This window comes from Brassica oleracea, chromosome C8 (assembly GCF_000695525.1).
Source record: "Brassica oleracea var. oleracea cultivar TO1000 chromosome C8, BOL, whole genome shotgun sequence".
NCBI lineage: Eukaryota > Viridiplantae > Streptophyta > Magnoliopsida > Brassicales > Brassicaceae > Brassica > Brassica oleracea.
This window is the reverse complement of record NC_027755.1, coordinates 3369165-3382306: the sequence shown is the minus strand read 5'-3', so window position 1 is coordinate 3382306 and position 13142 is coordinate 3369165. Positions and strand designations below refer to the sequence as shown.

Genomic DNA, 13142 nt, shown 5'->3' with positions numbered 1-13142 from the left:
TCGCGAACGAGGAAGAGGTCGCGTGCTGGAGCTGCTCTCGGGTCGCGAACGTCTGAGCTAGGATTAGGAACGCCTTGGGCTGAAGCTGATCAGGGACGCGAGCTGGAACAGATGCGGGAACAAGAGACGCGATCGGGGTTTAGGGTTCATCGGATCGCCGGCTAGGGTTAGGGTTTTTCGATTTGGGTATTAGCTTAGGGATTTAGAGTTTCGTGCTGATAACGTGTTATAAAAGTAATGGAAAAGTCTATCTTTATTCATAACATAGAGGTTCCTTATATATGAGATTACACCGTCATAGATAAATGAAAAGATTACAAATCATAATCTCTTGGTTATGAGTCATCCACAATCTGGTTCATAGCATATATTTATTTCAATCATATTTTATTTAGAATAGGAAAAATATAATTTAATTTCAAATAACTGTTACTATATTTGAAATCATATGTTTCATTAACACAGTTACATGAATTAATTAGACCAACACTACATATATTTTGATGTATATATAAATACATGTATCACAGGATTATAAATATTATCAAATTAAATGAATACTATATATCAAATCACAAGCTTCGTTAAGAAGACAATGTACAGTTAACTACTCCTTCCGTTTCATATTAGGTGTCATTTTAGAGAATTTTTTTCGTTACAAAATAAGTGTCGTTTTCGATTTTCAGTGCAAAATTTATTAATTTTATGCAAAAAAAAAATTTCTATTGGTTGAAATATGGTTAGGTGTATAGGTAATAGTGATTTTTTATAGGAAATGTACAAAATTAATAGTTTCATTAATCCGTGTGCCGAAACCTAAAACGACACTTACAATGAAAGAAAGAGAGTATTATACTTTTTTGTTAAATTAATATACATATCTCAAATTATGTAATAACAAATCTAGGTTTCTTACAAAATAAACAGTCACATCCGCATAATCTCTTTTTTCCAAACAATTCACCTATATATATTAATTGTAATGCTCAGATTTATTCATAGTTTATTTATTAGGAAAAAAGATTATATGCGTTTAAAAAAACGAAATGTAATAAAATACTACTCAATCATTTCATATCGAAAAATATATATATCGTATTACAATTTATAGTTTGTTTTGACATATTTAAAATTGTAAAACATGTTTAGAAACTGTTCAACTTAATATATTTATTTCAAACATATTTTAGTTTTATCAAGACTAATTATCATTCAATTACAAATAACTGTTACTATATTCGAAAACCCATGTTTCATTGACACAGCTATAAGAATCAATTAGACCAACGCTACATATATTTAGATGTATTTATAAATACATGTATAACATGACTACAAAAATTATCAAATTAAATTAATATTATATATTAAATAACAAGCTTCATTAAGACAACAATGTACACTTAACTATTATACTTTTTTGCTAAATTAATATACATATCTCAGATTATGTAATAGCAAATATAAGTCTCTTCACCATACAAACATTTCAGGCGGACACACGCATAAAAGGAAACGAAGCCGTCCACGTGGATCACGTACGAAATCGAAAGGTGTATCATTACTCTCAGAAATATTTAATTTTCAAATTAAAACGTTTTGTTGATAGTACTTAAATTATGTATATTTTCAGTTCATCTGATTAATGATCGCTCAACATTCGAACCAAAATATTTTGACTGTAAATTTAAATGGATTATAATACCATACTTTAATCAATACTTATTCATAAAACAACTAAGTTTTAAATTTAATCAAATAAGTGGCTGCGATGATTGCGACACTTATGGTAAGAGACGATACTCCACTGCCTATCTCCTACGTTATATCCTCTTAAACTAATAACTTTTAACCTCACTAGTCAAACAAAAAAATGCACGTGGTATGAGAAAGGTCATCTTGATATCAAAACGAACTTCAGCACCGTCACAAGGTAAGCATCATAGCTAAGAAAATCTACCTAGATTTAGTACATTTATAATTCTAATATACATTTTTATGCATAGATTCAGATGCTGGCTTGCATCACATTCGAGCAAAGAAGAAAGGTGCATACTACTTAAACCCTATAATGAATGTAAAATATATACATTTGCAAACAACAATAGGTGCTAACAAATTTTAAACTCTGGTAAAATTCTAAAATATTAAATACACTAGGACTTAACAATTCTTAACAAATGTTTATTCAGATAAAAGTTCGACATCAAAAACCGAAGAGAACCCAATCGTAGCGTGCACAAAATGTAGTGCGTTAATGTGGACTTCAGAAAGCACCGGTACGGACCGCAAAACAGGTGAACCAACATTCACGATTTGCTGTAACCATGGCAAAATCAAGCTTTCACCGATCAGACAACCCCTGTTAGAAGAACCTCTTCAATGTAGGTGGTTTCGAGATACTATCCGAGTCTACAACTCTATACTGGCTTTTACATCGATTGGGGTGAAATTGGATTACAGCGTCGTGCATGCGCCAGGCCCTTTCACTTTTCGAATATTGGGCCAAACTCACCATAGAATTGGCTCGCTTATACCGCCCAAAGGACGTCTCCCAGAATATACCCATCTTTATATATTTTACACGAAAAACGAAGCTAGAAATCGGTTAAATGCGATGGGGCAAACTTCGACTGAAGGTAATCTTGATGAGACAACTTTAAAGCGCCTTATTGAGATGATTGACGAGAATAATTGCTTAGCTAAGGTTTTCCGACGAGCACGTGACCACTACGAAAACGTCGGGGAAGAGTTTACTATTAGGTTGCTCCTAGATAAAGGGAAAGGGAAACAATGTCATCAACAGCTGGAGTTCGAGATATAGTGGTCCAATTCCAATCTAAAACTTTGCAGCAGATACGTGATGATCCCCCTCTATACATGAGCCTCCAAAATCCTCTTCTGTTTCCATATGGTGAGTATGGTTTTCACCCCGAGATCCCACTACATCTTGAGACAGGCACTGCAAGAACAAGGTAATTCCTAACCATACGCGAATTCTGCGCTTCTCAAATCAAGACACGTCTTAACCAAGGGATGACATTGATTAAAGGAGGTCGTGTCCTTCATCAATATGTTGTGGACTTCTATACAGCAATTGAAGAAGATCGGCTAAGGTGGGCGAGGAATAATCAAGATGTCCTGAGAGCCGAGCTCTATAGTAATGTCCTTGATGCTGTAAGCAAGGGCGATACCGATGCCAAAATTATTGGTCAGAGGTTTATACTGCCGCCAAGTTTCACCGGTGGTCCCCGATACTTAGTTGAGAAATACCATGATGCGCTGGCTATTTGCAGAGAATATGGCAATCCAAATTTGTTTATCACAATGACTGCCAATCCTAACTGGAGAGAGATTAAAGAGCATCTTGGAAAAAAGGTGGAGATTCTCCCAATGATAGACCAGACATTGAATGTCGAGTCTTCAAAATGAAGTTAGATCACCTACTCAAGGATTTCAAAAAAGGAACTTTCTTCAAGCCATATACAGCAGCTCCCCACAGAATAGAGTTTCAAAAGAGAGGCCTCCCTCATGCACATATATTATTGTGGTTCGGTAACTCTTCCAGAACACCAAGTGCAGATGAAGTAGATGAGATTATTTCAGCCGAGCTCCCAAACAAAGAAGAAGACCCAGAAGCTTACAATTTAGTCACAAAACACATGATTCATGGTCCATGTGGTGTCATTAATCCGAAGTCACCATGTATGGAAAATAATGTGTGCACGAAAAAATATCCTCGGCCCTATAATGACTACACTTCGATTGATAAATCAGGATACGTATTATATCGTCGACGCCGAAACGAAAATGCGTATGTGGTAAAGGATGGGGCAATCCTGAACAACACCTTTGTTGTACCTCATAACATTAAGCTCATGAAGAAGTACGAAGCTCATTTTAATGTTGAATGGTGTAATCGTACAAGTGCGGTGAAGTACTTATTCAAGTACATAACCAAGGGTGTTGACAGAGCAACATCTGTTATAGAGAAAGGAAATACGGCAACTACATCTGACACAACGACCTCTGGCGAATCAAAGGAGAGAGTCATCAAACAACGCAAATGAGATCCAAGACTATGTCGATGCTCGATATCTATCAGCTTGTGAGTCTATGTGGCGGACATTCGCATTCCACATACACAAAAGAAAACCATCAGCTGAGAAGCTTGTCAATCACTTAGAAGGTGGATATAATATCACAATTAAAGAAACTGATAACCTCGGCCGTGTGATCCGCAAGCCATGTATTGAGAAGACAATGTTCACTGAATGGATGGTTTTATGCAGAAGGTCAGAGTTTGCACGGACATTAACGTACGTGCAAATACCAGAATATTTTGTATGGAACAACAGTACTAAAGTCTGGTCTGAACGTAAGAAAGACAAAACCATTGGAAGAATCGTAGCTGTTCATCCATCAGCAGGTGATCGTTACTATCTAAGGATCCTCATAAATAAGATTAAGGGTCGTAGCAGTTATGACGAGCTCAAAACGTTTAACGATGTGAAATACCCTGACTTCAAATCAGTTTGCTACGCACGAGGATACTTGGACAATGATGTCGAATGGCACGAGAGTATGTCACAGGGTGCTAGATGGGTTACCTCATTCCAACTCTGCGATATGTTTGTCACATTCCTAAACAACTGCTTCGTTACGAGTCCTAAACACCTATGGGAACACTCATGGAAATCAATGAGCGAGGACATACTTCACAGTTCACAAGAGACAGGGACTCTTAGATCATACAAATCTGGAACTGGATGATGAGACCCTTGAGCAATACACGTTAATCGAAGTGAAAAAGTTGATGCGCATGCATGAGCGGTCATTAAGTGATATTAAAGGGATTCCAAAGATAAAACCTGTTTTGCTAAAACTACTCGGAAACAATTTGTGGAACCAAGAACTGGATTACGATGTTGCCGAGGAAACACTAAGACATGACATGCAATTCAACCAACTTAATGCTGAGCAACGTGCGATTTACGAATCAGTCTTAGACTATATTGATAAAATGGATGGGAAGCTATTCTTTGTATATGGCGCATGCGGCACATGGAAAACATTCCTATACCAAACCAGTATATCCAAAATTCGATCAAGAAAACAAATAGTTCTACCGGTTGCCTCTTCAGGAATACCTGCATTGCTACTACCTAACGGTGGAACAACACATTCACGCTTTAATATCCCTTTAAAGCTCTTCGAAGGTAAGCTCTGCAACATCAAACCAGGAACAATGCTGGCTGAACTAATCGAGAAAACAGATCTTATAATTTGGGACGAAGCACCTATGACCCACAAGCATGCTTTTGAGGCACTAGACAAAACGTTGAAAGACATAATGTCTAGGAAAAATCCAAACGCAATGGATCAGACTTTTGGCGGCAAGACAGTTCTGTAAGGTGGTGATTTTAGACAGATACTACCTGTAATTCCACAAGGTAATAGAGCTGATATTGTCGGGGAAGGTCATCCACAACCAGAATCGGGAAATGAGTATGAGGACTACCATGAACAAATGATAACTGTCGATAAGTAATTGATTCGGCAGAGTTATGTTGACCCATTAAAAGAAGTTGTCAATGCTGTACATGGAGAAGTCAACAAAATGACGACCTCCCAAAGCTCCTACATTGATAAAGCTATACTCACACCCCTTAATGAAACCGTCGATGAAATCAATGCTTATACCATCTCACAGACTGACGGGGTTTCAAGAGATTACTTCAGCTCTGATAGCTTTGAGATATCGGAAACTCGATCAAATCAAAATGATACATTATAGCGGTCGAGTATCTCAATTCCTTGGAATTTTCAGGGTTGCCTTCACACAAACTCACTCTGAAAGTTGGTGCCCCAATTATGCTTTTACGAAACATAAATCAAACAAGGGATTATGCAATGGTACCCGTATGATCCTAACCCACATAGGCGACCGCGTGCTGAAGGCCGAAATTATCACTGGCTCACACATTGGAAAATAAGTCTTGATACCAAGGATTGTTCTTTTGCATGATGAAACAAAGCTACCGTTCACCTTACGTCGATGGCAATTCCCTATCAGATTGTGTTATGCAATGACAATCAACAAAAGCCAAGGCCAAAATTTAAAAGAGGTCATCTTATATATACCTAAACCCGTCTTCGCTCATGGTCAGCTTTATGTGGCCCTCTCACGTGTCACAAGCAAAGCAGGATTAACAATCATTAAAGGCGAAGATTCGCACCGGCTGAAAGTGAAGAACATGGTCTACATACTTAATCTTTTTCTTACATTATTTATGATAATTTGAGCTAATCTTTCTGTTTTTTTAACAATTGCATAAACTTAATAATCCCCAATTTTCCCATAATTTTGAAAAAATAAAATACTCCCAATCCAAACAAAAACATTAACACTTATGATCGTGAATTAAACTATCTAAACACTTATAATCGGTCGGTCAGAGGATCTCAGTTTTTTTCCTTTTACGACGCTGTTTTGTTCAAAAAAAAAATATTGGGCCTATTTGCCATAGTCTCAGCCCAAATTGGAAAGCTAGGTTCTCTGTTCGCACCAAACCAAAATTTAACAAAAATATCAAACCAAACGTAACCGAAATTACCCGATTTAGAGTCAAGTTAGATAACTCCGAATGAGTTTCCACCCATCTAGAGAGAGAATCGCTCTCTCTTCGCCTCCTTCTTAACAGTCTTTGTATCTTTCAGAAGGATGAAGGAGAGAGAGTTTTTTTGTTTTGTTTTCGATCGAAAGAGTGATCCTTTTGTTCGCTAAGGCGATTTATCTTTTCGCATAGGCGATTTTGAATATCGCTAGGCGAATATTTTTGTTGTGTTTCAAACCAATCGGATGATGTTCTTCTACCTTCTATCTTCTTCTCCGACTCTGGTTTGATTTAATAAAATAAAATTCTGATCTTAGGATCGGATTTAAGTTTTGTTTCTCTTCTCTTGGTTGATTTCATATTCCAAATGATCTAGGAAGTCTCAGGTTTTCTTCGCTAGTCATGCTCCGTCTTTTCATCAAACCAGGAATCAATCTTCGCTTTCAGTCTTAAGTGAAGTCTCCTTAATGGTGAAGAGCAAAGGTTATTGATAAAGTATTTGGAGTAAGTACAGATTCAGATAAATTGGAGTTTCTTAAGGAAGTTCCAGCACGATTTTGTTGCTATCTTTTTTAAAGCTTCTCACGGGATTTCATCTCTGGCGGTTTGAATATGAGCTTTTTCTGGATCTACGGTGATAAAAAGAAGAAGGAACAAGCAAGTGAATCGATCTGAGTGGTGAGAAAGGCCGGCGGTTCTTGGCCGGCGGTGGCATCGGCGTCGTCTCTACCCGATTCCAGAAAATGCGAGGCTCCATCATCGACACGTGTACATGCAAAAACCCTTATCTTCAATGTTTGGACTTGTAAAAATAAGAGATAGGGCTTCGTCTGTATTTCACGTTTTTAACATGAATATGTTCGATTCACTTGTAAACAGGCCTTTGGCCCATTATGCTTAATGAAAGCAAAAGTTGACCCCAAAAAAAACTCCGAATTGGTCTTTTTGGATACCCTAACCAATGGTTCACCCCTATTCGATGCACTCCCATTAATCTTCTTGATCGTATAGAGTTGGCTTGAAAAGAGAAAATCCTTAATCAAACCGTGCGAGGATCTAAAAACCGTGTATATATTTAAAATTTTGAATTGGATCTGAAACCGAATCAAACCGATATACGGAGAACCGAAATTCTGATTAAAGATACTTTTAGACCAGAGGAACACAAGTCCGGAGCTTGTTCTGTTCGACTTTTGTTTTACTTCCCTCGATCTGATTTTATCGATTACGATATTTCATCTATCATCTGTAAGTGCAGTTTATTCGTTTCCTCCTCCTCGATTTTGTTTGTGTCTGGATCATTTATCGCTTAATCTGCTTTCACTTTAGAGAACATTTCCTTTTTCGGATCGGGAATTCTATTGATTTGCCATGAATCTAACTTTGATTTGATTTGGTGATTTACCCGTTGGATTAAGGTTGCACTAATCATATTCGTTCGTGATGTTTTCGTACACTTGATCGCTTTGTGTTAGTAAATGCTGTAACCCAACAGAACAAATATGCCTTTTGCTTCTTCTGTTTTAGATCTCATGATTCTCATCTAGTAGCAACTGGTTGCTATTACTGATTTCTTCTTATGGTTTTGAGTTTCTAACCAGGTTTCGAGATGTAGTCTTTGTTTCTCTTTTGAGTATTATTTGTGATCCTGTTTGGTTTAACTTTGATCGTGTTTGGCTTTACAACTTCTAGGAGAATGCATGAAAATATTCTGAGTTTCTTTCAGTGGCTATACTTCACACTCTTTACATAAACCCTTTATTTGAAGGTAAAAAATATGAAGCATATAGTGAAGATATTGAGCCTCTTGGTGGCAATCTCTGCCTTCTGGATTGGTCTTTTGCAGGCTGCTATCGTTCCTCGAACCCACACATGGTTGGTAAGTCAAAACCGACAATTATTTCTTCCCCTTTTGGTTTTACTTGATCTTTTGATATTAGGATCGTCTTCTGATTTGGTAATGTTGCTTTTGCAGCTACCGATCTACTTTGTAGTGTCTCTCGGATGCTATGGTCTATTAATGGTTGGTATCGGCCTAATGCAGTTTCCTACCTGTCCCCAAGAAGCAGTTCTTTTGCAGCAGGTAACTTTTTATGGCAGGCTTCTTATTTGCCAGATCCGGTCATGCTCTTTTGGCTCAATCATATTTACAATCTGGTCTTGCAGGATATTGCAGAGGCCAAGGACTTCTTCAAGCACAAAGGGGTCGATGTCGGGTCAGACTGATACAATGACGAAGCACTAGAATAGTTAAACTTTTTATGGCAAGAGATCTTACATGTGTCTGTTTGAATAGTTTAATCAAACAGTGTTTTCTGACTTTACTTGAGGTAATGTTGGCAAACCCCATTACGCAAAAGGCAACGGCTAACAATAATTTGTCTTTTTCTTCTTTTGTTTCTTTAATTCGTACTTGTCTATTGATATAATGATGCCAAAAAGCCAAAGCACAGTGATAAAAACCATCAAAATCTTTTACATCTGCAAACACATTTTTGTGAGTCTGTAGAATTAAAAACCATAGAATCTCATGCGAAGAATAAAAATAAGTGAGAGCTTGTTTATTTATCGCTTCTTCTTGCCACCTTTGCCTGCCTTTGAAGAAGTTCCAGCGGTTGATGTTGTTGCCTGGGGTTCTTGCTTCTTCGCTTTCTGAGATTCCTGCTTCTTCACTCTCTCTGGATGTCTCGGTACCAATTCTGCAATTTTCTGCATCAGTTGCTTCCCTGCAAACATTATATATCAGCACATCATATATAGTATGAAGTTACACCTAGGAGTGATACACAGGTGGGAGTTTCTTTTTCCTGCAAAGCCATATGGAGATATCATATATTCACTCTTTCATGAGCATATGGATAGGATTAAAACAAGTAAGAACATCTGAAGAACAATAACTTGGACAATAGTTTCATATCCCTCATTTCTGCTGCTTGTTCAGGTCTAGCTAGCTATACAAATGCAACATTATCGACGGCAAACACAAACACATCAGAAGTCTTGAAAATGGCCAAAATAAGCTAATTTCTGAATCTGAGTTTGCCGTGATCATATGCAATGATATTGCAGAAAACATAAGAGCCTACCAAAAGATGAACTGGACAGAGATTAAACATATCATAATGAACACAAATGTCTAACACGTCAAACAAAAGCCAGAAGGTCGACATGTACAAAATATGAAACAGCTTATTTTCACAAAGAAGGGAAAATGAGACTTGGCCACAGATAAAAAGAAAATTCGAGATCAATGGAACAACTCATAGAGCCTTCGGAACAAAGGTTAAGATTAGTATGATATGATGATGGGAAAAAAAAGATAGCAGACCACAAAAGATTGTTGAAAGTTCATACTAGCGACCAAAACTGAATATGCAACTCATGTTTAGATAACAAGCAACATTCGCGGGATTCCATGTGAGTCAATGAAAACTACCTTGTGATTTGTAGTCAGGTGTACACAAAACCGCAAGATCAATTCAACTGATCACTTAGGGTAATAACATAAGAAACACTAAAGAATGCAGAGGTGAGGTGAGGTCTTACTTGAAGCAATGGCGGGATTGACTAAAGTCCCATCCTCTCTTTTCAACTGCACTCTCACTCTCCCCACTTGCATGAAATCACGCGGGTAGGCTTTGTCAATCTGAGAATAATAAATACCCCATAAGACAATTATCATACATTATATGTTTTCCCTTAAAAAGGCAATTACCTCGACGGCGCTAGGGAGTTTCAGATGCTTGCAGCAATCACTAATCTCAATGCAGTTAGGGCTCTCGCAAGCTTTACTCAAACTGATTCTCCTTCCCTCAGCCACAGTCTTCTTGGAATTGATATAGACTGGGTACATCACTACCCACTTCTTCACGTTGAGCATTCCATTATTCTCCATCTACAGATCAAATACATCCGAATAGGTTACGATGCAAACAAACGTTCGCCTTAATCAGAAACCAAGAAATTGAAAAAAATCTAGAAACATTGCGACCTAATACGCGATTAAAAACCGTATAAATCACACAGATCTGTTCCGATTTTTTCAGAAATTCACAAGCAAGCATCGAGAGCCCTAATCGTGTACATGCGCGCGAGAAGGAAGATAGCTTGATGCTTGAATTGATACGAAGAGAAGAGAAGAGAAACAAACCTAGAAATCAAGCTTTTCTGTGGATTGAGATTGCTTCGGATCAGATAATCTTTGAGGCAGAAGAGAGAGAAACGGAGAAAGAAAGAACGAGAGAGATTTGATTCTCACTGAGTATTTAGTATTTACACATTTGACCTCGAAAGATTTTTGACTGGTCGTTTCGTAATTAAACCGTACCAAATCGAACCAGAATAAACCGGGGCACAGTAAAAAGTGGAATTGATTTTGATTTGCTTATTCTCTCTCGTCTAAAAGAAAAAGGGGGCCACAGACCAAAAAACTCTTCTGCTACTCGGAAGACATCAGCTTTCTTTTACTTCGCCGGTCAACTCTGAGTGTAGTTTATACGCTTCCTCCTCGATTGTGATTTAGAGAAACACTTACGCATTGGTATGACATCATCTATCTTGTTCCAGTTTTAGACCAATCTCTCTCTCTCTCTCAAGTTTTAGACCTATTTTGTTCGTGTACCGTGAAAGAGTGGGGATTGATTTGGTCTGACAGATTCACACAAAGTACTTTTGACTTAGGTAAACTCTTTTATCAATTCTTTGTTTTGTTCTATCACGTACTGTTTGCTTTGTCAAAACCATACCTGTCTTTGTTGTCTCTGTGACTTTTATGTTCCTCGTTCATGGCTCATAGACTTTCTGTTTGAATTCAAAAAAAAAAAATATGCTGTGTTCTGTCAGACTAATCTCTGATTAGGTTAGGCTTTAGAGTCCTATTTTTCATCTGTTTACATGTGTGCATACTGTTTAGCTTACACACAAGTAAATAAAGAACCTTGGGGTTGCAGAAATTGAGTTTGCTTTCAGGTATTCTCTGTAGAATAGATATGCCAAGGAAAAAACATTCTCTAGTACTCAACGATTATTAGGGTATTCTGAATCTTAATGATCCTGTTTCATTGTTTTACTCTCTCTGGTTAAAGCCAAGTTTAAAGTTATGGCACTAGTGAAAGAGGACTGCTGTGAGGAGTCGCATAAGTATATGGGTTTTGCTCTGCACCAGGTATACACTAGTACTGCTTCCATTATTACTCCAAAAGTTTGTTGCTTTTTTTTAGAGTTACAATGTCTGATTTACATGGACTGCAGGCTAAGCTTGCTCTAGAAGCTCTTGAAGTTCCCGTGGGGTAACTTTGCTTCATCCCAGTTTGTGTTTCTCTCCATCATTATCAATTAATTTCTTATCTTTTTGTTTGTCTGGATCAGATGTGTCATTCTTGAGGAGGGTAACATCATTGCTTCAGGGAGAAACCGAACTAATGAGACACGCAATGTAATTTTTCAAAATTTTCACTATTCCTCTCTATGAGCACCTTTGCAATGCGATGGTATAGAGTGTCTCTTTATTGTTACCTCAACCATACTACTAAGTTGTTTTTTTATAATTTTGTTCGAAAAGGCCACAAGACATGCAGAGATGGAAGCAATCGATGAACTTATTGGACAGTGGCGAAAAGATGGACTCTCACCTTCACAAGTCGCCGAGAAATTCTCGAAATGTGTTCTTTACGTAACATGTGAACCTTGCATAATGTGTGCATCCGCCTTATCGTTTCTCGGTATGGTTCCTTAATCCGAACTTGACATTTTTTTTGTTTGATTTGTTCCTGATATGACATACTTTTTAATCGAAGGTATAAAGGAAGTGTATTATGGATGCGGAAATGATAAATTTGGGGGTTGTGGTTCCATTTTGCCGCTTCACATAGGGAGTTCTCAGACGTAAGATTATCCATCTCTAGGTCCTAAAGATACACACTACAATCTTATTACAAAGAAACTGCCTTGTTAAATTGAAGTTTGTGATCTCTGTTTTTTAATATAGTGAAGAAGGTCAAGGAGGAAAAGGGTACAAGTGCAGCGGAGGAATAATGGCAGAGGAAGCTGTCTCTCTTTTCAAATGTTTCTATGAGCAAGGCAATCCCAACGGTAACCATTCTCATCTTTAGCTCCAGTTATGTTCTTTGCTGAAACATCTTTAAAAATAGTTTTTTTTCCTTCTGTTTTAGCCCCAAAGCCACACCGTCCTGTAGTTCAAAGAGAGATGGCTTAGAGGCGAACATGTTGCGAAAACTGGTGTTTTTAATTAGGATATGAAGAAGTTGAGGTAGAGTTTGTCGAATGATGATTCTACATATGGAACGTTATTAGTTATATCCAATACATATGTATAACCTCTTAAGTTGGATATTTCAATTTTGAGCTACTTAAGGAATTAGCTGCTGTTTGTAACTTTTTCTTGTGTTGGTAGATGATTAGACATGACCATCATGAGAAGTAGAAAAGGTGAACTCTGTTTTCTATCCATAAACACTCTAACAGACTTGTTCTTTTACTATCCGTATCGGTTGTTATGGTTTAATT

The 13142-nt window shown here is 37.4% G+C and overlaps 4 protein-coding genes across 5 annotated transcripts; 3 read left to right on the top strand and 1 right to left on the bottom strand.

Annotated features, from left to right (window-relative positions):
- Nucleotides 1–4822: 4822 nt before the first annotated feature.
- On the top strand, nucleotides 4823–5413 carry LOC106308470. The gene has a single exon (XM_013745633.1). It carries the CDS (start codon nucleotides 4823–4825, stop codon nucleotides 5411–5413), a length of 591 nt encoding a protein of 196 aa, XP_013601087.1.
- Nucleotides 5414–7632: 2219 nt separating this feature from the next.
- LOC106307503 (dolichol-phosphate mannosyltransferase subunit 3-like) lies at nucleotides 7633–9009 on the top strand. Its single transcript, XM_013744482.1, has 4 exons — nucleotides 7633–7865; nucleotides 8386–8496; nucleotides 8593–8700; nucleotides 8784–9009. Exons 2-4 carry the CDS (start codon nucleotides 8395–8397, stop codon nucleotides 8841–8843), a joined length of 270 nt encoding a protein of 89 aa, XP_013599936.1. The 5' UTR covers nucleotides 7633–7865; nucleotides 8386–8394; the 3' UTR covers nucleotides 8844–9009.
- Nucleotides 9010–9043: 34 nt separating this feature from the next.
- LOC106307502 (signal recognition particle 19 kDa protein) lies at nucleotides 9044–10880 on the bottom strand. The gene is made up of 4 exons (XM_013744481.1): nucleotides 10768–10880; nucleotides 10333–10512; nucleotides 10164–10263; nucleotides 9044–9343 (listed from the first exon to the last, which is right to left on the bottom strand). Exons 2-4 carry the CDS (start codon nucleotides 10510–10512, stop codon nucleotides 9183–9185), a joined length of 441 nt encoding a protein of 146 aa, XP_013599935.1. The 5' UTR covers nucleotides 10768–10880; the 3' UTR covers nucleotides 9044–9182.
- Nucleotides 10881–11027: 147 nt separating this feature from the next.
- Nucleotides 11028–12996, top strand: LOC106310056 (tRNA-specific adenosine deaminase 2-like). Of its 2 annotated transcripts, XM_013747249.1 has the most exons (9): nucleotides 11028–11157; nucleotides 11247–11297; nucleotides 11702–11781; nucleotides 11868–11905; nucleotides 11985–12051; nucleotides 12178–12337; nucleotides 12413–12500; nucleotides 12604–12707; nucleotides 12788–12996. In XM_013747249.1, exons 3-9 carry the CDS (start codon nucleotides 11716–11718, stop codon nucleotides 12829–12831), a joined length of 567 nt encoding a protein of 188 aa, XP_013602703.1. In that variant the 5' UTR covers nucleotides 11028–11157; nucleotides 11247–11297; nucleotides 11702–11715; the 3' UTR covers nucleotides 12832–12996. The 2 variants fall into 2 exon arrangements, with proteins under 2 accessions (XP_013602703.1, XP_013602702.1); XM_013747248.1 differs by lacking the exon at nucleotides 11247–11297.
- The last annotated feature ends 146 nt before the right edge of the window (nucleotides 12997–13142 follow it).